Below are 27,409 nucleotides of genomic sequence, written 5' to 3' on the forward strand. Positions count from 1 at the left end.
TGTGGTGACTGTCTGTGCACCAGTCTCCCCACGTCAAACTAAGTCACGCACAGGCATCCTCCATAAAGGGATACACCCCTACCAGGATGACATCGTGGGATTTTTGGAAATATTAACCGTACATCATACAGAGGGTGAAAGTGTTCACAAAATATGATAAGTCACTTTGTGTTCATAGTAGGGCTGCAGCTAACGATTATTTTTCTATCGATTAATCTATAGATTATTTTTCCGATTAATCGGTTAATCTATAGATTTTTTTTCGATTAATCTATAGATTATTTTTCCTTTTACCGATTATTTTTTTTATTTAAAATGAAGAGGAAAAAATAAATGTAGGCCAGTTTTTTCAAAAGGCATGGCTTTTATTTACAAAAAAAAAAAGTATGGCCACTCAGTCAACATTGACAACAACATGACAAAATATTCTGTAACAATGTAAACATTTAAAACTTTTAACATTTAACAAAATTAAAAGTAGCTTATTTGCTTTTTAATGTGCAAATATAAAAGTAAACATCCAGTGCAAATCTTAATATTCTGGAATAGTATAAGCATTTAAAAAGTAAAAGTATTGCTTATTTTGCTTTAAAATGTGCAAAAATAAAGATAAACATCCAATACAAAAAAGTGCAAAACGGAAATATTCTGTAACAAGTGTAAACATTTCAACAAAAGTAAAAGTATTGCTTATTTGCTAAAATGTGCAAAAATAAAGCTAAACATCCAATACAAAAAAATGTGCAGTGTAAACATTTCAACAAAAGTAAAAGTATTGCTTATTTTGCTTAATAACACAACAATGATAGTATGATTAAAGTGAAAGTTAATTGTTGGTTTGTACATAGTATATGTAACTGTTAATGTTGTAAAAGGTATTTGCACAACTAATTAACGTTAGCGTTTGTGACACGTCTTGTGCCGTGGGGTTCTTTCAGGACCGACAGACTGAACGCCAGACGGCTTTGCCAGGTTTACAATCTTTTAATTTTACACAAAGTCTTTTCTCTTCCAACTCTTTTCTCTTTCTTTCCTCGCTTTTCAGCTCCTCTTCCTCGCTCGCTCGTCGTCCCCTGTCTCTTGCGGCGTCGCTCCCGGCGCGCCCCGCCTCGCCGCTCGCTCGCCGCCGCCGCCTCTCCACAGCGTTAAAGAGGAGCGCGTCTTTGTAAACACTGAACAGGCACGCCAAACGCGCCTCTCAGAGCGAAACGGTGCTTTAGTTTATGAATTTACAACGCAGATACAAATGACACATTCATGTTTTTGTGTAATAATGACAACGTATACGCACGCGGACGATTGACTTGTTGATGGTGATGGCAAGAACGCTGTCGGGGGTTTTCTTTTCAAATGTTCCTTCATAGCCGTTGTGCTGCTATGATAGGCCATTTCCGCTCGACACAGTGTGCATACAACAACATTATTAGGCCGTTTATTGAAATACTCCGACACTTTTGACGACTTTTGGCGTGCTTTTTTCCCCTCGCTCGCATCGTCTGCTTTGCGCTCCGCCATGACAGTAGTGTGACGTAAATATGCGACGCGCCGACGCACAAAAACGGCGTCGACGTATTTACGTAACCGATGACGTCGACTACGTCGACGCGTCGACGTAGTCGACGCGTCGTTTCAGCCTTAGTTCATAGTGTTGCTACACCTTCTTCTCCTACCTCGTGTTGGGTGTGAGCCACCGTAGTTCACCTGGAGGCCACTGGCTGCACAAACACAATCCTAAAACCTAATAAAAGTAAATAAACAGTCAAGTAAAAAAAAAAACATATTTACACTGTTTCTACAAACATGCAGTAGTTAAAATATGTATCAAGTTGATAACTTGGTGCAGTTTTTAGATGAAAAACTGTTCCATACAGAGTGGTTTCACCAATGCCTCAAAGTGAAATGATGCATTTGAGTACCCGGCGGGAGCAGTTGTGCCAGTGCAAAAATAGCCGACTATTAATAGACCTCCCTGCACACAGCCTCACTCTGACAGAACCCACCACCGCAGTGCAGAGAAGACCCTCTATGCCGCACAATCCAACAGGTGAGCAAAGTCTAGTCTATGCTGTTTGTAGCCCAGACCTCGTCACAGTCTGAGCCAGACCAAGTATTTGTAGTGCCAGGTATTCATTTTAAACAGTTAAGCTCGGTCTAGGGTGTATACCCCGACCCCAAGTCAGCTGGGATGGTCTCCAGCTTCGTAATGGGTTTAAGCAGTATTAAAAAAATGTGTTTAGTTAAGAAAACAGCGTTAATAAAAGTTTCAATCAATCAAAGTTTGTGTTTTAGCTCAAGCAGACAGCATGGGAGACTTCCAGCAGTTGGAGCAGGACTTCTACCAGACCGGGTACTACTTTGACCAGCATGGCCGCGCCGTGGCCTTGGACTATGACCAGTCTGCAAGTGATCTTTATAGCAACCAGTCAGTATTTGTTGTGCTACATCATTCATTCCATTTCAAAAAAAAAAAAGCCAGTTTTATCTGAAATTAGATGGACTATACGTTGAAACATTCTCACGGTGCTAAATTAAATAGATTTTAAATCAGGGGTGCCCCAACTTTTTCCCACTCAGCGCCACAGACTGACAAGTCAAAGGATGCACCTTCGAAATTAGCACAATGTAAAGTTTTTTTTCTTTTAAAGAACTAGAAACTTTGTGTGGATGCCGGCCAAATAGCGTCAAGTAACAAAAAAATATGAGCAAAATTAGTTAAAAAAAAAAAAAGCTAGCATGCTAACAGTGCAATGCCGACATGCTAAGAATAGCATGCTTACAGTTAGTTAGCCATACTTGCCAACCCTCCCGGATTTTCCGGGAGACTCCCGCGAAATTCAGCGCCTCTCCCGAAAACCTCCCGGGACAAATTTTCTCCCGAAAAACTCCCGAAATTCAGGCGGACCTGAGTGACGTGTTGACAACACACAACAACAGTGTCTACCGTAAAGCAGTTGGTCTGCCGTAAACAGCAATGTTGTGACACTTTTAAACAGGACAATACTGCCATCTACTGTACATGCATATGTGACCCACCCATAATGTGTCACATTTTTGTGTTGATTTATTTATTTTATTTTGTGGTTTGAATTCGTTTTTGGAGCTGTCATTACACATTTATCAGTATTCACATTGGTCAGTAGGGGGCAGTAGGGCGTTTCTTCCCCAATTGAATGCGATCACCTGCAGACCGGAAGTGTCTTGTCATTCTGATGAGAGCGACCAGTCTGTGAACAATTGAAACGTCCTGTGTGCTTTTTCCTCCTGTATAACAGGTTAGTTTTGGTGAATCAAATCACTGAATAATATCCATGTGATCTTTATAAGTTTAAGTACACATTCTGATGGTGGAGCCTAACTCTAAAGTGTTTGTGAGTTGTACTTTGTAAATGAACACTGAAATTCAAGTATTTATTTTATATATATATATATATATATATATATATAGCTAGAATTCACTGAAAGTCAAGTATTTCTTATATATATATATATATATATATATATATACATATATATATCTTAACCACGCCCACAACCACGCCCCACGCCCCACCCCCCACCTCCCGAAATCGGAGGTCTCAAGGTTGGCAAGTATGCAGTTAGCATTTGTGAAATACTTAAAATATATGACACGACACATGATAAATTAGACAAGAAAGCTAGTAATAATAACATGCTGAGATGCTACCTGTAACAAGTACCGAAATGGACTACTCTGAGGTGTGTACTTCAAATGTATTTTTTAAATGCTAGCATGCTAACATTAGCATGCATCAAGTACCAAAATACGACAGAGGTGTTTACCTCTATTTAATTTAATTTAATTTAATTTAATTTAATTTAATTTGACACATGATGAACACATTACTGATGTTTTCTCCCCTTCTAAAAAATATAACTTAATTTAATTTAATTTAATTAATATAAAAAATATAATTCCACCACTAAAAGAACCATTATGTGGGATATTCGAACACATTACTGATGTTTTCTCCCCTCCTAAAAATATAATTTTATTTAATTTAATTTAATTTTTATAATAATTATAATGGGTCGTACTTGTATAGCGCTTTTCTACTTTTTTTAAGGAACTCAAAACGCTTTGACACTATTTCCACATTCACCCATTCACACACACACACACATTCACACACTGATGGCGGGATAATTTAATTTAATTTAATTTAATTTTTATAAAAAAATATAATTTCACCCCTAAAAGAACCATTATGTGGGATATTCGAACACATTATTGATGTTTTCTCCCCTCCTAAAAAATATAATTTAATTTAATTACATTTAATTTAATTTGACACATGATGACATTTGACACATGATGAACACATTACTGATGTTTTCTCCCCTCCTAAAAAATATAATTTAATTTAATTTAATTTAATTTAATTTTATTTTATTTTATTTTATTTGACACATGATGAACACATTACTGATGTTTTCTCCCCTCCTAAAAAATATAACTTAATTTAATTTAGTTTAATTTGTATAATAATTATAATGGGTTGTACTTGTATAGCGCTTTTCTACTTTTTTAAGGAACTCAAAGCGCTTTGACACTATTTCCACATTCACCCATTCACACACACACATTCACACACTGATGGTGGGATAATTTAATTTAATTTAATTTAATTTAATTTATATAATAAGAATATAATTTCACCCCTAAAAGAACCATTATGCGGGATATTCGAACACATTACTGATGTTTTCTCCCCTCCTAAAAAATATAATTTAATTTAATTACATTTATTTAATTTGACACATGATGATACATGATGATATTTGACACATGATGAACACATTACTGATGTTTTCTCCCCTCCTAAAAATATAATTTAATTTAATTTTTATAAAACATATAATTTCACCCCTAAAAGAACCATTATGTGGGATATTGGAACACATTATTGATGTTTTCTCCCCTCCTAAAAATTATTACTGATGAACACATTACATGATGAACATGATGAACACATTACTGATGTTTACCAATCATGTGTCATCATGATGACACATGATGACACATGATGACATTTGGCACATGATGAACACATTACTGATGTTTTCTCCCCTCCTAAAAATATAATTTAATTTAATTTAATTTAATTTAATTTAATTTGACACATGATGACACATGATGACATTTGACACATGATGAACACATTACTGATGTTTTCTCCCCTCCTAAAAAATATAACTTAATGTAATTGCATTTAATTTAATTTGACACATGATGACATTTGACACATGATGAACACATTACTGATGTTTTCTCCCCTCCTAAAAAATATAATATAATTTTATTTGATTTTATTTGACACATGATGAACATATTACTGATGTTTTCTCCCCTCCTATAAAATATAATTTAATTTAATTTAATTTTCATAAAAAATATAATTTCACCCCTAAAAGAACCATTATGTGGGATATTCGAACACATTTCTGATGTTTTCTCTCCTCCTAAAAAATGTAATTTAATTTAATTTAATTTAATTTGACACATGATGATACATGATGACATTTGACACATGATGAACACATTACTGATCTTTTCTCCCCTCCTAAAAAATATAATTTCATTTTAATTTAATTTAATTTAATTTAATTTAATTTGACACATGATGAACACGTTACTGATGTTTTCTCCCCTCCTATGAAATATAATTTAATTTAATTTAATTTTTATAAAAAATATAATTTCACCCCTAAAAGAACCATTATGTGGGATATTCGAACACATTACTGATGTTTTCTCCCCTCCTAAAAAATATAATTTAATTTAATTTAATTTAATTTGACACATGATGAACACATTACTGATTTTTTCTCCCCTTCTAAAAAATAGAATTTAATTTAATTTAATTTAATTTTCATAAAAAATATAATTTCACCCCTAAAAGAACCATTATGCGGGATATTCGAACACATTACTGATGTTTTCTCCCCTCCTAAAAAATATAACTTAATGTAATTGCATTTAATTTAATTTGACACATGATGACATTTGACACATGATGAACACATTACTGATGTTTTCTCCCCTCCTAAAAAATATAATATAATTTTATTTGATTTTATTTGACACATGATGAACATATTACTGATGTTTTCTCCCCTCCTATAAAATATAATTTAATTTAATTTAATTTTCATAAAAAATATAATTTCACCCCTAAAAGAACCATTATGTGGGATATTCGAACACATTTCTGATGTTTTCTCTCCTCCTAAAAAATGTAATTTAATTTAATTTAATTTAATTTAATTTGACACATGATGATACATGATGACATTTGACACATGATGAACACATTACTGATCTTTTCTCCCCTCCTAAAAAATATAATTTCATTTTAATTTAATTTAATTTAATTTAATTTAATTTGACACATGATGAACACGTTACTGATGTTTTCTCCCCTCCTATGAAATATAATTTAATTTAATTTAATTTTTATAAAAAATATAATTTCACCCCTAAAAGAACCATTATGTGGGATATTCGAACACATTACTGATGTTTTCTTCCCTCCTAAAAAATATAATTTAATTTTAATTTAATTTAATTTAATTTGACACATGATGATACATGATGACATTTGACACATGATGAACACATTACTGATGTTTTCTCCCCTCCTATAAAATATAATTTAAGTTAATTTAATTTAATTTTTATAAAACATATAATTTCACCTCTAAAAGAACCATTATGTGGGATATTTGAACACATTACTGATGTTTTCTTCCCTACTAAAAATATAATTTAATTTAATTTAGTTTGATTTAATTTAATTTAATTTAATTTGACACATGATGACACATGATGACATTTGACACATGATGAACACATTACTGATGTTTTCTCCCCTCCTAAAAAATGTAATTTAATTTAATTTAATTTGATTTAATTTAATTTGACACATGATGACACATGATGACATTTGACACATGATGAACACATTACTGATGTTTTCTCCCCTCCTAAAAAATGTAATGTAATTTATTTTAATTCAATTTAATTTAATTTAATTTGACACATGATGAACACATTACTGATGTTTTCTTCCCTCCCATAAAATATAATTTAAGTTAATTTAATTTAATTTTCATAAAAAATATAATTTCACCCCTAAAAGAACCATTATGTGGGATATTCGAACACATTATTGATGTTTTCTCCCCTCTTAAAAAATGTAATTTAATTTAATGTAATTTAATTTAATTTAATTTAATTTAATTTGACACATGATGACACATGATGACATTTGACACATGATGAACACATTACTGATCTTTTCTCCCCTCCTAAAAAATATAACTTATTTTAATTTAATTTAATTTAATTTAATTTGACACATGATGAACACATTACTGATGTTTTCTCCCCTCCTAAAAAATATAATTTAATTTAATTTAATTTAATTTAATTTAATTTGACACATGATGAACACATTACTGATTTTTTCTCCCCTCCTAAAAAATAGAATTTAATTTAATTTAATTTAATTTAATTTTCATAAAAAATATAATTTCACCCCTAAAAGAACCATTATGTGGGATATTCGAACACATTTCTGATGTTTTCTCCCCTCCTAAAAAATGTAATTTAATTTAATTTAATTTAATTTAATTTGACACATGATGATACATGATGACATTTGACACATGATGAACACATGACTGATGTTTTCTCCCCTCCTAAAAAATATACTTTATTTTAATTTAATTTTTATAAAAAATATAATTTCACCTCTAAAAGAACCATTATGTGGGTTAATTGAACACATTACTGATGTTTTCTCCCCTCCTAAAAAATGTAATTTAATTTAATTTAATTCAATTTAATTTAATTTAATTTAATTTAATTTAATTTGACACACGATGAACACATTACTGATGTTTTCTCCCCTCCTAAAAAATATAATTTAATTTAATTTAATTTTCATAAAAAATATAATTTCACCCCTAAAAGAACCATTAGGATGGGAATAAATACCTACACAATTAGGTAAAAAATAAATAAACAAAAGCTATCATGCTATCGTTGGCATGCTAACAGGTATCATTTGTCAAGTAGTAAAATATTAGACGTTAATGTCTATACCTGCTAAATATTGTATTAGAATGCTGCGGGGGGCGTTACAAAAATGAGGAATGGTCTCCTCCACATGCAGAGGAGCCAGATGAGGTGGTTCGGGCATCTGGTCAGGATGCCACCCGAACAACCTAGGCCACGTCTGACTGGTAGGAGGCCACGGGGAAGACCCAGGACACGTTGCAACTTAGATATTGGCTTTCACCATGTAAACGTGCTTTGGGTCACTAGAGAAAAGCGCTATATAAATATAACTCACTTCACTATAATTAAGTGATTTGATCAATACTGAAAATGTTGTGTTCATCTGATATCAAGTCAATACGAGGCCACTACGGCAGATTTTGATAACGACACATTTTACTTAAAGATTCCAAATTAAAACATAATCATAATTTAAAAAAATGCATCACTAAATTAAACAATTGAAATTGAAAAATGTCCTATAAAATAAAGTGTGATAATAATAATGATAATGTAACAATATCAACATCATTTGTGATAAGAGGGAACTTAAAAATATCGAGCTGATACTGATACTGATACCACTATAGACATTTGGATCGATCCGCCCACTCCTAATGGAATGAACACCTTAGCAGTTACTTTTTACATTTATGTTGTTTTCAGTGGACCAGATGTTCCAGAACCTTCGACGGAGGACTTCTACCAACCTGCTCAGGGCAAAGAAGCACATGTTCCAGATGTGGAGCCTCCACTTCTTCAAGGTAAATCAAAAAAGGATTTGACTAAAGAGTATTATCATCTGTTTCGGAGTCGGTAGCAAACATGGCGCCCTGTAGTCACGTGAGGAGCTGCTGACCAATCGGAGAGCGTATTGCAGGACAATCTCTTCAATGATTGGTCAAGAAGCTCCTCACGTGACTACAAGACGCCATGTTTGAGACCGATTCCGACACCGTGTTGGCCGTAGTGTCTGTAGAGACTGTGGCCGGCAGTGTTAGTGCACCATCTAGTGGCCACATGGCGGCGTTGCAAGGTCGAGAATAGAAAAACCTGGTAAATTCAATAAAAAGAAATAATAATTTCACCCCTAAAAAAACATTATGTGGGATATTCGAACACATGACTGATGTTTTCTCCCCTCCTAAAAAAATATAATTTAATTTAATTACATTTTTATTAAAAAAAATTGGAGATGTCCGATAATATCGGCCGGCCGATATAATCGGCCGATAAATGCGTTAAAATGTAATATCGGAAATTATGGTATTGTTTTTTTTTATTATCGGTATCGTTTTTTAAAAATTTTTATTGAATCAACATAAAAAACACAAGACACACTTACAATTAGTGCACCAACCCAAAAAACCTCCCTCCCTCATTTACACTCATTCACACAAAAGGGTTGTTTCTTTCTGTTATTAATATTGTGGTAGGTTCCTACATTATATATCAATATATATCAATACAGTCTGCAAGGGATACAGTCCGTAAGCACACATGATTGTGCGTGCTGCTGCTCCACTAATAGTACTAACCTTTAACACTTCATTTGACTCATTTTCATTCATTACTAGTTTCTATGTAACTGTTTTTATATTGTTTTACTTTCTTTTTTATTCAAGAAAATGTTTTTAATTTATTTATCTTATTTTATTTTATGATTTTTTTTTAAAGTACCTTATCTTCACCATACCTGGTTGTCCAAATTAGGCATAATAATGTGTTAATTCCACGACTGTATATATCGGTTGATATCGGTATCAGTAATTAAAGAGTTAGACAATATCAGAATATCGGATATCGGCAAAAAGCCATTATCGGACATCCATAAAAAAAATATAATTTCACCCCTAAAAGAACCATTATGTGGGATATTCCAACACATGACTGATGTTTTCTCCCCTCCTAAAAAATATAATTTAATTCAATTACATTTTTATAAAAATAATATAATTTCACCCCTAAAAGAACCATTATGTGGGATATTCGAACACATTACTGATGTTTTCTCCCCTTCTAAAAAATACAATTTAATTTAATTTAATTTAATTTAATTTTTATAAAAAATATAATTTCACCCCTAAAAGAACCATTATGTGGGATATTCGAACACATTACTGATGTTTTCTCCCCTTCTAAAAAATACAATTTAATTTAATTTAATTTAATTTAATTTTTATAAAAAATATAATTTCACCCCTAAAAGAACCATTATGTGGGATATTCAAACACATTACTGATGTTTTCTCCCCTCCTAAAAAATATTATTACATTATATTAAATTAAATTAAATTACATTTATTAATTTAATTTAATTTTTATAAAAAATATGTGGGATATTCGAACACATGACTGATGTTTTCTCCCCTCCTAAAAAATATAATTTAATTTAATTGATTTTAATTTAATTTAATTAGATTTAATTTAATTTAATTTTTATAAAAAATATAATTTCACCCCTAAAAGAACCATTATGTGGGATATTCGAACACATTACTGATGTTTTCTCCCCTCCTAAAAAATATTATTACACTAAATTAAATTAAATTAAATTAAATTACATTTTTATAAAAAATATAATTTCATCCCTAAAAGAACTATTATGTGGGATATTCGAACACATGACTCATGTTTTCTCCTCTCCTAAAAAATATGATTTAATTTAATTTAATTTAATTTAATTTAATTTAATTTAATTTGACACATGATGAACACATTACTGATATTTTCTTCCCTCCTAAAAAATATGATTAAATTAAATTTAATTAAATTTAATTTAATGTAAATAAATTTTTATAAAAAATACAATTTCACCCCTAAAAAAAACATTATGTGGGATATTCGAACACATTACTGATGTTTTCTCCCCTCCTAAAAAATACAATTTAATTTAATTTAATTTAATTTAATTACATTTTTATAAAATTATAATTTCACCCCTAAAATAATCATTATGTGGGATATTTGAACACATTACTGATGTTTTCTCCTCTCCTAAAAAAATATAATTTAATTTAATTTAATTTAATTTAATTTATTTTAATTAAATTTTTATAAAAAATATAATTTCACCCCTGAAAGAAGCATTATGTGGGATATTCGAACACATGACTGATGTTTTCTCCTCTCCTAAAAAATATAATTTAATTTAATTTAATTTAATTTAATTTAATTTAATTTAATTTAATTTAATTTAATTTAAGTTTTATAAAAAATATAATTTCACCCCTAAAAGAACCATTATGTGGGATAACACATTACTGATGTTTTCTCCCCTCCTAAAAATATGATTAAATTAAATTAAATTAAATTAAATTAAATTAAATGTAATTTAATTTAATTTAATTTGATTTAATTTAATTTATATAAAAAATATAAATTCACCCCTAAAAGAACCATTATGTGGGATATTCGAACACTTACTGATGTTTTCTTCCCTCCTAAAAAATATAATTACATTAAATTAAATTAAATTAAATTAAATTAATTTAATTTTTTATAAAAAAATATAATTTCACCCCTGAAAGAACCATTATGTGGGATATTCGAACACATGACTGATGTTTTCTCTTCTCCTAAAAAATATAATATAATATAATTTAATTTAATTTAATTTAGTTTAATTACATTTTTATAAAAAATATAATTTCACCACTAACCACCTCATCAACTGCGATGAGGTGGCGACTTGTCCAGGGTGTACCCCGCCTTCCGCCCGATTGTAGCTGAGATAGGCTCCAGCGCCCCCCGCGACCCCAAAGGGAATAAGCGGTAGAAAATGGATGGATGGATGGATGGATGGATGGCACTAAAATAATTATTATGTGGGATATTCGAACACATTACTGATGTTTTATCCCCTCCTAAAAAATGTAATTTAATTTAATTTAATTTAATTTAATTTGACAAATGATGACACATGATGATATTTGACACATGATGAACACATTACTGATCTTTTCTCTCTTCCTAAAAAATATGATTTAATTTAATTTAATTTAATTTAATTTAATTTAGTTTAATTACATTTTTATAAAAAAAAAAAAGTAATTTCACCACTAAAAGAACCATTATGTGGGATATTCGAACACATTACGGATGTTTTATCCCCTCCTAAAAAATGTAATTTAATTTAATTTAATTTGACACATGATGACACATGATTATATTTGAGACATGATGAACACATTACTGATGTTTTCTCCCCTCCTAAAAAATATGATTTAATTTAATTTAATTTAATTTAATTTAATTTTTATAAAAAAACGTAATTTCACCCCTAAAAGAACCATTATGTGGGATATTCGAACACATGACTGATGTTTTCTCCCCTGCTAAAAAATACAATTTAATTTAATTTAATTTAATTTAACTTAATTTAATTTAATTTGACACATTATGACACATGATGAACACATTACTGATGTTTTCTCCCCTCCTAAAAAATATAATTTAATTTAATTTAATTTAATTTAATTTGACACATGATGACACATTACTGATGTTTTCTCCCCTCCTAAATTTTTTTATTTAATTTAATTTAATTTAATTTAATTTAATTTAATTTAATTTAATTTAATTTGACACATGATGACACATGATGATATTTGACACATGATGTACACATTACTGATGTTTTCTCCCCTCCCAAAAAATATGATTTAATTCAATTTAATTTAATCTAATTAAATTAAATTAAATTAAATTAAATTAAATTAAATTAAATTTAATTTAATTTTTATAAAAAAAATATAATTTCACCTCTAAAAGAACCACTATGTGGGATATTTGAGTCCTGAGACACACAGAGTGGACCTCAGACTATGGAACTACCATTTTCAGGGAAAAAAAAACGACTGCTAGTTGCAAATTTTCTCTCCAAAATTGAGATTTTAGACTTATAAATGCATCAAATTGTGAAAATAACAATAGAAGTTAGACTGTTAATGCACATATTCTTGTTTCATGGTGTCACTCATTAGCACAATATGCAATCATTTACTTGTTATAGTGTAATGTAATAATAATATACAGTATAATAGTAATGCAAGTCAGCATTTAAAAGGATATAAACTTGTATTTCTCAGTATTACAGTCATTGGAAGGTAAATACATCAACAGAAAGAAATTGACTCAAAATTTTTAACATTTTTGTAAGCAAATTCCTGTCCTTTTGTTCGTTTTTTTTAAAAATATATGTTTTTATTTTTAGTAAATTTGAAAAATAAAAAAAATGTAAAATGAAAAAATACAATAATATTATGGGGTATTATCTGTAGAAAAAAATGGATTCATTCCATTTTGGAATAAAGCTGTAACATAAAATAACAACATGTGGGGAAAAAAATAAAAAATAAAAATTATATATATATATATATATATATATATAACAAAATGTCATGGCTGTCTTGAGTTTCCAATACTTTCTACAACTCTACGACTGTATATATATATATATATATATATATATATATATATATGTATATTTATGTATATATTTACCTGTATACATATATACACATATACATATATACCTATAGATATACCTGTATGTATACATATATGTACACACACACACACACACACACACACACACACACACACACACACACACACACACACACACACACACACACACACACACACACACACACACACACACACACACACACACATGTATATATTTATGTATATGTATGTATATATGTATATATTTACCTATAGATATACATGTATACATACATATATACACATATACATAAATACCTATAGATATATGTATATACACACACACACACACACACACACACACACATATGTATATATTTATGTATATGTATGTATGTATATATGTATATATTTACCTATAGATATACATGTATACATACATATATACACATATACATATATACCTATAGATATATGTACACACACACACACACACACACACACACACACACACACACACACACACACACACACACACACACACACACACACACACACACACACACACACACACACACACACACACACACACATGTATATATTTATGTATATGTATGTATATATGTATATATTTACCTATAGATATACATGTATACATACATATATACACATATACATATATACCTATAGATATATGTATATACACACACACACACACACACACACACACACACACACACACACACACACACACACACACACACACACACACACACACATGTATATATTTATGTATATGTATGTATATATGTATATATTTACCTATAGATATACATGTATACATACATATATACACATATACATATATACCTATAGATATATGTATACACACACACACACACACACACACACACACACACACACACACACACACACACACACACACACACACACACACACACACACACACACACGTATATATTTATGTATATGTATGTATATATGTATATATTTACCTATAGATATACATGTATACATACATATATACACATATACATATATACCTATAGATATATGTATACACACACACACACACACACACACACACACACACACACACACACACACACACACACACACACACACACGCACGCACACACGCACACACACACACACACACACACACACACACACACGCACGCACACACACACACACACACACACACACACACACACACACACACACACACACACACACACACACACACACACACACACACACACACACACACAGCCATACTCTGGGCCTGTTTTGCTGCTGGGTGAGATCCCACATTGAAGCTGTCACAGACTCACACTACAAGACCTCAGTCACTTACCAGAACAGTTTCCAGAATACATGTCTATGCAGTCCAGTCTGTGCAGTCCATAAAGCCAGAAGTGGTCTCACTTTGAAGCTGTCACAGACTCACACTACAAGACCTCAGTCACTTACCAGAACAGTTTCCAGAATACATGTCTATGCAGTCCAGTCTATGCAGTCCATAAAGCCAGAAGTGGTCTCACTTTGAAGCTGTCACAGACTCACACTACAAGACCTCAGTCACTTACCAGAACACACGTCAAACTGCAACCATGACAACACACTCTTCTATTTCTCCCCCCCAGAACTCGGCATCAGTTTTGATGACATCTGGCAGAAGACGGTGACGGTGCTGAACCCGTTCAAGCCTGCAGACGGCAGCATTATGAACCAAACAGACTTGACGGGTCCCGTTTTATTTTGTGTGGCACTGGGCTTGACTTTAATGATGGTAAGCAACCACACTGCACGGCTGAACCTCCACACTCCGTGGTATTTGACAATATCTCCCGCTGACTATTGCAGGCGGGCAAAGTCCAGTTTGCCTACGTGTACGGGATGAGCGCTAGCGGCTGCATTGTCATGTACACCCTGCTGAGTCTGATGAGCGCTATGTCCGTGTCTTTTGGCTGTGTGGCCAGCGTCCTGGGCTACTGCCTTCTGCCCATGGCCGCCCTCTCTGCATTTGCCGTCGTCTACTCTCTGCAGTGAGTACCTTCATCACTTAGGTATATATGCACTGGCTCTGCAGTGAGTACCTTCATCACTTACGTATACGCACTGGCTCTGCAGTGAGTACCTTCATCACTTACGTATATATGCACTGGCTCTGCAGTGAGTACCTTCATCACTTACGTATACACACTAGCTCTGCATTGAGTACCTTCATCACATACGTATATACGCACTGGCTCTGCAGTGAGTACCTTCATCACTTACGTATATACGTACTGGCTCTGCAGTGAGTACCTTCATCACTTACGTATACGCACTGGCTCTGCAGTGAGTACCTTCATCACTTACGTATATATGCACTGGCTCTGCAGTGAGTACCTTCATCACTTACGTATATACGCACTGGCTCTGCAGTGAGTACCTTCCTCACTTACGTATATATGAACTGGCTCTGCAGTGAGTACCTTCCTCACTTACGTATATATGCACTGGCTCTGCAGTGAGTACCTTCATCACTTACGTATATATGCACTGGCTCTGCAGTGAGTACCTTCATCACTTACGTATATATGCACTGGCTCTGCAGTGAGTACCTTCATCACTTACGTATATATGCACTGGCTCTGCAGTGAGTACCTTCATCACTTACGTATATACGCACTGGCTCTGCAGTGAGTACCTTCGTCACTTACGTATATATGCACTGGCTCTGCAGTGAGTACCTTCATCACTTACGTATACGCACTAGCTCTGCAGTGAGTACCTTCGTCACTTACGTATAAATGCACTGGCTCTGCAGTGAGTACCTTCATCACTTATGTATATATGCACTGGCTCTGCAGTGAGTACCTTCATCACTTACGTATATACGCACTGGCTCTGCAGTGAGTACCTTCATCACTTATGTATGTATGCACTGGCTCTGCAGTGAGTACTTTCATCACTTACGTATATATGCACTGGCTCTGCAGTGAGTACCTTCATCACTTATGTATATATGCACTGGCTCTGCAGTGAGTACCTTCATCAGTTACGTATATATGCACTGGCTCTGCACTGAGTACCTTCATCACTTACGTATATACGCACTGGCTCTGCAGTGAGTACCTTCATCACTTACGTATACGCACTAGCTCTGCAGTGAGTACCTTCATCACGCACTGGCTCTGCAGTGAGTACCTTCATCAAAATTCAGTCATTTCTGTTATGGATGCAGGAGGGAGTTGACGGCACAGACACAAGGGGGCCATGTTGCTCTATGTATTTATTATATATAACAACAAACAATACTATAAATTAAACAGGGGGAAATGGAGTGTGACTAGATCCAAGGTGTGCGTGTGAGGCTATGTGTGTGATTAGCTGTAGTGTTTTACCAAATGTTGAACGAGGAGAAGGAACAAGGCAGGAAGGCAGTCCGCGGGGCAGGCAACACGGACATCAGACACGGAAACAAGGACGTCACAGGGGGAGAGAGAGTACACAGGATAGAAGCCAGACAAGGGGTTCTTACTAGGGTACAGAAGACTAAGTTCCGGCCAGGATCCTTGGGTCCACTGGTCTTTATACAGCTCCCCCACATCAGTCCCAGGTGTGCCGATTGCTGATCGCCCACAGCCTTGCCGGCATGTGGGCGTGACGTGGCTAGGTGCTGGCAGACCCTTCCTGCCGGAGAAAAGCGGGTTCGAGCCCGCGCCGTGACAATTTCACTTGCATGTATTTGCGCTACGTGGGCGGTTTTAACTCCGCCAACATTCGGCATCGATCCACGCAGCTGTGTGCGCGTCTAAAAAGTCTCAAGAACCCACATTTGAAAACAAACAGGAAGTCAACCATCTTGTTTTCCGTCCATTTTTAGTCCCAAAAACAGGGCTCATACTTCAATGAACTCCTCCGAGGGACTTGGACCAGCTGTGGTTAAAATGTCAGATACTTGACAGATGGGCGATGATAAATTACAAGGAATTTTGCCTACCCGGAGAGGCTCGTCCACACCTTTGTCTCCTCCAGGCTGGACTACTGCAACTCTCTTCTTGTCGGGATCAATATACAAAGTCTCCCTACAAATGCCCCCCCTCTACCTCAACGAACTGCTCACCCCCCAAATCCTCCACACCACACCTCTCCGCTCCGGACAGGCTAACCTCCTCCAACCTTCGAGGACAAAGCTCCGAATTACGGGAGACCGGGGCTTTCTGCTCCGCCGCTCCCAGTCTGTGGAACGCTCTCCCTGACCACCTGAGGGCACCACAGACTGTGGATGCTTTTAAAAAAGGCTTAAAAACCCTTCTTTAAAAAAAAGCCTTCTTTTTAGATACATGTGTGAGTGCGGAAATACGACCACATCACACCGATTCTCGAATACCTTCACTGGCTTCCTGTTCCACTCAGGATTGAATACAAATACTCCCTACTAACTCACCAGTGCCTCCATGGAAATGCCCCCCCTCTACCTCAAAGTACTGCTCACCCCCAAATCCTCCACACCACACCTTTGCTCCGGACAGGCTAACCTCCTCCAACCTCTGAGGACAAGGCTCCGAACTACGGGCTTACTGCTCCGCCGCTCCCAGTCTGTGGAACGCTCTCCCTGACCACCTGAGGGCACCACAGACTGTGAATGCTTTTAAAAAAGGCAGGAAATTGTGATCTGATGGTTTGGCACAAAACTTTGAACATTCATAACTTGGCTGCACAAACTCTGATGTTGATCAGACTTGGTCCACTTGATGATGATGCTGGATCGTTCAGTACTATTGGTACCCATAGTGGGTAGTGGCGGTAAAAACTACCCCTCGCCATCAATCATCAAACTGTCTTTACTGCACTTAAGAGGATCCTCTCTCCGTCCGAACCGATCCAAGGCTTTTCGGTCGGGGTCTGATCATAACAAGACGTTGGTATCGAGACCAAAATCGTCCGTCCGTGGTGGAAAATGATACCAGTCGTAACTCCCTTTCACATGCTCCGATCTTCCTGACATCTTTGATGGCTTTAATGTTGACTTTCATCCCTTTCTGTGTCCATAGGGGTGTCCTCGGCACAGTTCTGGCTCTGTTGGTGATCTGTTGGTGCAGTTTCTCAGCCTCCAAGATTTTCACCTCCACCCTGGCTATGGACGGCCAGCAGCTGCTGGTGGCCTACCCATGTGCCCTGCTCTATGGGCTTTTTGCTTTACTGACAGTGTTCTAGGGCGTACTTGCCAACCTTGAGACTTCCGATTTCGGGAGGTGGGGGCGTGGTCGGGGGCGTGGTCGGGGGCGGGGGGCGTGGTTAAGATATATATATATAAGAAATACTTGACTTTCAGTGAATTATAGCTATATATATATATATATATATATATATATATATATATATATATATATATATATATATATATAGCTATTAGAGATGCGCGGATAGGCAATTATTTAATCCGCAACCGCATCAGAAAGTCGTCAACCATCCGCCATCCACCCGGTGTAACATTTGATCAGAACCGCACCCGCCCGCACCCGCCCGTTGTTATATATCTAATATAGACGATGCAAGGCATTAGTGAGGTTATAAAGCTTTTGCCTGTTAAAGAAAGGAGACTGATCCAATGCAGCACAGACATTCGCGTGCCACGCTGTCACGACCCAGACGCACACCAGTGCGCAATCATATGGGAGCCGCGCTGAGCGCACCTCCAAGCGCATCTCGCTGCCGGCGACGGCCGGGTATATGGGCCCGACGCTCCAGCGCCATCCATTTTCAGGGCTAGTTGATTCGGCAGGTGGGTTGTTACACACTCCTTAGCGGGTTCCAACTTCCATGGCCACCGTCCTGCTGTCTATATCAACCAAGGCTGTCTATATCAACCAAGGCGGACGAGGCTGGGTGTCGGTGCGGTGGGCGTGGTGGTGACCCTGGACGTGCGTTGGGCCCTTCTCGCGGATCGCCTCAGCTACGGCTCCCGGTGGGGCCCTCTCGGGGGAAGGGGCCTCGGTCCCGGACCCCGACGAGGCGTCCCTTCTCCGCTCCGTAAAAGTGTCCATCTCTTTATTGTTTTCTTCTTCTGTTGTGGCATATGCTGCAGGTGCCTGCTCGTTTTCCGTATGTGGGTAACAACATTTAACTATGTATATATATTTACCAATTGGTTTGACTGCCACCCGCCTGAATCTATTTAAAATCTAATTTTTTTTTATTTCAACCACCCGACCCGACCCGACCCGCGGATAAAATCTAATTTTTTTAAATTTCATCCGCCCGATCCGCGGATAATCCGCGGACTCCGCGGTTGTGCCCGCAAACCGCGCATCTCTAATAGCTATATATATATATATATATATATATATATATATATATATATATATATATATATATATATATATATATATATATATATATATATATACAAATAAATAAAAGAAATACTTGAATTTCAGTGTTCATTTATTTACACATATACACACACATAACACTCATCTACTCATTGTTGAGTTAAGAGTTGAATTGTCCATGCTTGTTCTATTCTCTGTCACTATTTCAGAACACACACATTATACAAATATACATTATAAAATCAATAAGAAAACGTGAGCTCTAATTTGGGAGTCTGAATTAGGATCAGAAGTTCCTATATAAACATTGCGTACTCACGTCGCCTTTTTGTATTGATTACTGCAGCTGTGCACTGGATTCATTCACAAATACAAACTACAACTCACAAACACTTGAGAGTTAGGCTCCACCATCAGAATGTGTACTTAAACTTATAAAGATCACATGGATATTATTCAGTGAGTTGATTCACCAAAACTAACCTGTTATACAGGAGGAAAAAGCGTTTCAATTGTTCACAGACTGGTCGCGCTCATCAGAATGACAAGACACTTCCGGTCTGCAGGTGATAGCATTCAATTGGGAAGAAACGCCCTACTGCCCCCTACTGACCAATGTGAATACTGATGAATGTGTAATGACAGCTACAAAAAACGAATTCAAACCACAAAATAAAATAAATAAATCAACACAAAAATGTGACACATTATGGGTGGGTCACATATGCATGTACAGTAGATGGCAGTATTGTCCTGTTTAAAAGTGTCACAACATTGCTGTTTACGGCAGACAAACTGCTTTACGGTAGACGGAAACGTGACTGCCGTTGTTGTGTGTTGTTACCGCGCTGGGAGGACGTTAATGAAACTGCCTAACAATAAACCCACATAAGAAACCAAGAACTCGCCCTCCATCATTAGCTGTTTATATTGTGGGAAAGCGGACGTGTGAACAGGCTGTCAACACGTCACTCAGGTCCGCATGAAGCTGGAGGGGGCGTGGCCTCCAGCTCCGCCTGAATTTCGGGAGATTTTTGGGAGAAAATCCCTAACCCACATATGCGGTCCTCTCCAAGGTTTCTCATAGTCATTCACATTGACGTCCCACTGGGGTGAGTTTTTCCTTGCCCTTATGTGGGCTTTGTACCGAGGATGTCGTTGTGGCTTGTGCAGCCCTTTGAGACACTTGTGATTTAGGGCTATATAAATAAACATTGATTGATTGATTGATGTATATATTACATGTTATTATGAATGTTACTAGATACTACTTATATACTTACATCATGTATATATTACATGTTATTATGAATGTTACTAGATACTACTTATATACTTACATCATGTATATATTACATGTTATTATGAATGTTACTAGATACTACTTATATACTTACACCATGTATATATTACATGTTATTATGAATGTTACTACATGACATATATACTTACATCATGTATATATTACATGTTATTATGAATGTTACTACATGACATATATACTTACATCATGTATATATTACATGTTATTATGAATGTTACTACATGACATATATACTTACATCATGTATATATTACATGTTATTATGAATGTTACTACATGACATATATACTTACATCATGTATATATTACATGTTATTATGAATGTTACTACATGACATATATACTTACATCATGTATATATTACATGTTATTATGAATGTTACTACATGACATATATACTTACATCATGTATATATTACATGTTATTATGAATGTTACTACATGACATATATACTTACATCATGTATATATGACATGTTATTATGAATGTTACTACATTACATATATACTTACATCATGTATATATTACATGTTATTATGAATGTTACTACATGACATATATACTTACATCATGTATATATTACATGTTATTATGAATGTTACTACATGACATATATACTTACATCATGTGTATATTACATGTTATTATGAATGTTACTAGATACTACATATATATTTACATAATGTATATATTACATGTTATTATGAATGTTACTAGATACTACATATATACTTACATCATGTATATATTACATGTTATTATGAATGTTACTAGATACTACATATATACTTACATCATGTATATATATTATGTTATTATGAATGTTACTACATGACATATATACTTACATCATGTATATATTACATGTTATTATGAATGTTACTACATGACATATATACTTACATCATGTATATATTACATGTTATTATGAATGTTACTACATGACATATATACTTACATCATGTATATATGACATGTTATTATGAATGTTACTACATGACATATATACTTACATGTTATTATGAACGTTACTACATGACATGCATACTTACATCATGTATATTACATGTTATTATGAATGTTACTACATGACATATATACTTACATCATGTATATTACATGTTATTATGAATGTTACTACATTGCATTTATATTTACATAATGTATATATTACATGTTATTATGAATGTTACCAGATACTACATATATATTTACATAATGTATATATTACATGTTATTATGAATGTTACTAGATACTACATATATACTTACATCATGTATATATATTATGTTATTATGAATGTTACTACATGACATATATACTTACATCATGTATATATTACATGTTATTATGAATGTTACTACATGACATATATACTTACATCATGTATATATTACATGTTATTATGAATGTTACTACATGACATATATACTTACATCATGTATATATGACATGTTATTATGAATGCTACTAGATACTACATATATACTTACATCATGCATACATTACATGTTATTATGAATGTTACTACATGACATATATACTTACATCAACAAAGTAGTGTATTTGCTGTACTGTACACAGTATGTGATCATGTTGTACTGGAGCAGGTGGACCCGAGCATCATCAAATTGGGGGTTTTACTAGAAATATGATAATGTTGGACTTTTTGCCACAATGATTGATCATTTCCCATCTGGCAGCGCTGGTTCACTCCGTGATGCCAAAGGAACATGGAATGTGGAGAATGTCAACGTTGCAAAGTGTGTGTGTGTGTGTGTGTGTGTGTGTGTGTGTGTGTGTGTGTGTGTGTGTGTGTGTGTGTGTGTGATCCACAGAGAAGAAGAAGACAGTCCACAGAGCTGTGAAGTATTCACAGGACGAGACGAAACTCATTTTTCACCCCAGCATCAGCGATGTGTGCCTGTCAGGTGATGTTGTGCAGGAGACTTGTGTGGATGGAGGGTCTATGTGGACCGAGGGCACACATGTCCTCACAAGTCCTGCTGATGTTAACAACCAGTCCACTTCTGAGGGGTCTTGCTCCAACCAACTGTGGATCTGTTCTAGCCGGGAGCCAAACAGCAAGGTCAGGGGTGTTCTCTGCAGAGTGTCTCCGGTTCTGCGTGTGCCACGGTGGTGTCACCTGGGTCTGACCCGCTCACACATGTGCCACGTGGTGTCACCTGGGTCTGACCCGCTCACACATGTGCCACGTGTACATGTTTTATTTTATTTATCATGCAGACATACATGTTTTATTTTATTTATCATGCAGACATACATGTTTTATTTTATTTATCATGCAGACATACATGTTTTATTTTATTTATCATGCAGACATACATGTTTTATTTTATTTATCATGCAGACATTACATGTTTTATTTTATTTATAATGCAGACATACATGTTTATTGTATTTATCATGCAGACATACATGTTTTATTTTATTTATCATGCAGACATACATGTTTTATTTTATTTATCATGCAGACATACATGTTTTATTTTATTTATCATGCAGACCTACATGTTTTATTTTATTTATCATGCAGACATACATGTTTTATTTTATTTATCATGCAGACATACATGTTTTATTTTATTTATCATGCGGACATACATGTTTTATTTTATTTATAATGCAGACATACATGTTTATTGTATTTATCATGCAGACATACATGTTTTATTTTATTTATCATGCAGACATACATGTTTTATTTTATTTATCATGCAGACATACATGTTTTATTTTATTTATCATGCAGACATACATGTTTTATTTTATTTATCATGCAGACATACATGTTTTATTTTATTTATCATGCAGACATACATGTTTTATTTTATTTATCATGCGGACATACATGTTTTATTTTATTTATAATGCAGACATACATGTTTATTGTATTTATCATGCAGACATACATGTTTTAATTTATTTATCATGCAGACATACATGTTTTATTTTATTTATCATGCAGACATACATGTTTTATTGTATTTATCATGCAGACATACATGTTTTATTTTATTTATCATGCAGACGTACATGTTTTATTTTATTTATCATGCAGACATTACATGTTTTATTTTATTTATCATGCAGACATTACATGTTTTATTTTATTTATCATGCAGACATACATGTTTTATTTTATTTATCATGCGGACATACATGTTTTATTTTATTTATCATGCAGACATACATGTTTTATTTTATTTATCATGCAGACATACATGTTTTATTTTATTTATCATGCAGACATACATGTTTTATTTTATTTATCATGCAGACATACATGTTTTATTTTATTTATCATGCAGACATACATGTTTTATTTTATTTATCATGCAGACATACATGTTTTATTTTCTTTATCATGCGGACATACATGTTTTATTTTTTTTATCATGCAGACATACATGTTTTATTTTATTTATCATGCAGACATACATGTTTTATTTTATTTATCATGCAGACATACATGTTTTATTTTATTTATCATGCAGACATACATGTTTTATTTTATTTATCATGCAGACATTACATGTTTTATTTTATTTATCATGCAGACACACATGTTTTATTTTATTTATCATGCAGACATTACATGTTTTATTTTATTTATCATGCAGACATACATGTTTTATTTTATTTATCATGCAGACATACATGTTTTATTTTATTTATCATGCAGACATTACATGTTTTATTTTATTTATCATGCAGACATACATGTTTTATTGTATTTATCATGCAGACATACATGTTTTATTTTATTTATCATGCAGACATTACATGTTTTATTTTATTTATCATGCAGACATACATGTTTTATTTTATTTATCATTCAGACATACATGTTTTATTTTATTTATCATGCACATATATGTTTTATTTTATTTATCATGCAGACATGCTTGTTTTATTTTATTTATCATGCGGACATACATGTTTTATTTTATTTATCATGCAGACATACATGTTTTATTTTATTTACCATGCAGACATACATGTTTTATTTTATTTATCATGCAGACATACATGTTTTATTTTATTTATCATGCAGACATTACATGTTTTATTTTATTTATCATGCAGACATTACATGTTTTATTTTATTTACCATGCAGACATACATGTTTTATTTTATTTATCATGCAGACATACATGTTTTATTTTATTTATCATGCAGACATTACATGTTTGGGCAGAAGTATTTCCCATACATTTGTCTATCAACTGTATGTGTTTCACCACGTCCAACCTTTAGTTTCCCCCTTCAGAAGAGAGTCCGTACATTCCCACGTTCAGGCTGCTTTTCTCTCAGGCAGACCAACAAATTAAAGAGCAATCTGTCATCGGGCTAATAAAAAAAAGTGATTTTTACAGACGTAATGTATGGCTGAGATGACAAGCTCATCCACGCTGATTCACAAGCTCTGGACCTGGTCTGGTTCTGATAAACGCGGGTGTGGAGTCGGTGAAGTTTAACACTGAACGTCTTCCCACACATAAACTGCTCACCCTTCTGGGCGACTGACGGACATCTCACTACGCACCTTCACACTACCAGTCTTTGACATGGACTACATTGATGGTGCACCAAGCTCACTTTTACGGCTATTTTTATTTCACTCCCTCATCCAACTGTAACATTATAAATCGCACAAAGAATAATAATCATTTCAAAAAACAAAAACAAAAAGGAATTACAGCTTTCTATCTGAGATCAGCAGCATAGCGAAGAAGCATTTATTCCTCCTGCCAGGGACTGGTCTTGGGTCTGAACTTTGGGGGCACTGAGCTCCTCGGGGTGTAACTGTACACCGTGACCACGGTTTGGTACCTACAGTCCAGGTCAGAAGTGGAAACACACTTGTGGCAGTCCTTACTGCCGTGCGGGTTCTCAGGACCATTCCAGGGAAGACATTGTCATGAGATGGTTTAGACTTCTTTATTTTTTTAGGAACACAGTCTTTGGCGTGATTTTCAGCCGCTGCCTTTTCTTACGTGAGCACACGAATGGTTTCCTTCCGTCCGCCGCCTGCTTTTCAGCAGCACGTCGCCGTCGTTCGCCGTCTACTTTTCAGCAGCACGTCGCCGTCGTTCGCGTGGTAGCAGAGGATGGTTTCCTCCCGTCCGCCGTCTGCTTTTCAGCAGCACGTCGCCGTCGTTCGCGTGGTAGCAGAGGATGGTTTCCTCCCGTCCGCCCTCTTTCGCCGTCTGCTTTTCAGCAGCACGTCGTTGTCGTTTGCCGTCTACTTTTCAGCAGCACGTCGCTGTCGTTTGCCGTCTACTTTTCAGCAGCACGTCGCTGTCGTTCGCCGTCTGCTTTTCAGCAGCACGTCGCCGTCGTTCGCCGTCTACTTTTCAGCAGCACGTCGCCGTCGTTCGCGTGGTAGCAGAGGATGGTTTCCTCCCGTCCGCCGTCTGCTTTTCAGCAGCACGTCGTTGTCGTTTGCCGTCTACTTTTCAGCAGCACGTCGCTGTCGTTCGCCGTCTGCTTTTCAGCAGCACGTCGCCGTCGTTCGCGTGATAGCAGAGGATGGTTTCCTCCCGTCCGCCGTCTTTCGTCGTCTGCTTTTCAGCAGCACGTCGCTGTCGTTCGCCGTCTGCTTTTCAGCAGCACGTCGCCGTCGTTCGCGTGATAGCAGAGGATGGTTTCCTCCCGTCCGCCGTCTTTCGTCGTCTGCTTTTCAGCAGCACGTCGCCGTCGTTCGCCGTCTACTTTTCAGCAGCACGTCGCCGTCGTTCGCGTGGTAGCAGAGGATGGTTTCCTCCCGTCCGCCGTCTGCTTTTCAGCAGCACGTCGCCGTCGTTCGCGTGGTAGCAGAGGATGGTTTCCTCCCGTCCGCCGTCTGCTTTTCAGCAGCACGTCGCCGTCGTTCGCGTGGTAGCAGAGGATGGTTTCCTCCCGTCCGCCGTCTGCTTTTCAGCAGCACGTCGCCGTCGTTTGCGTGGTAGCAGAGGATGGTTTCCTCCCGTCCGCCGTCTGCTTTTCAGCAGCACGTCGCCGTCGTTCGCGTGGTAGCAGAGGATGGTTTCCTCCCGTCCCCTGTCTGCTTTTCAGCAGCACGTCGCCGTCGTTCGCGTGGTAGCAGAGGATGGTTTCCTCCCGTCCGCCGTCTGCTTTTCAGCAGCACGTCGCCGTCGTTCGCGTGGTAGCAGAGGATGGTTTCCTCCCGTCCG

General features: G+C 35.3%; 1 protein-coding gene across 3 annotated transcripts; it reads left to right on the forward strand.

The window, feature by feature from the left end:
* The first annotated feature begins 1,999 nt into the window (after nt 1–1,999).
* LOC133623498 (protein YIPF5-like) lies at nt 2,000–18,764 on the forward strand. 3 transcript variants are annotated; one of them, XM_061986704.1, is made up of 6 exons: nt 2,000–2,044; nt 2,278–2,422; nt 8,750–8,847; nt 15,203–15,348; nt 15,423–15,604; nt 18,602–18,764. In XM_061986704.1, the coding sequence occupies exons 1-6, from the start codon at nt 2,026–2,028 to the stop codon at nt 18,762–18,764; spliced, it is 753 nt and encodes a 250-aa protein (XP_061842688.1). In that variant the 5' UTR covers nt 2,000–2,025. The 3 variants fall into 3 exon arrangements, with proteins under 3 accessions (XP_061842688.1, XP_061842690.1, XP_061842689.1); XM_061986706.1 differs by having other exon boundaries at nt 2,004–2,044; nt 2,296–2,422; XM_061986705.1 differs by having other exon boundaries at nt 2,021–2,044; nt 2,290–2,422.
* Nucleotides 18,765–27,409: the final 8,645 nt, after the last annotated feature.

The sequence above is a fragment of the Nerophis lumbriciformis genome, linkage group LG26, assembly GCF_033978685.3.
Source record: "Nerophis lumbriciformis linkage group LG26, RoL_Nlum_v2.1, whole genome shotgun sequence".
NCBI lineage: Eukaryota > Metazoa > Chordata > Actinopteri > Syngnathiformes > Syngnathidae > Nerophis > Nerophis lumbriciformis.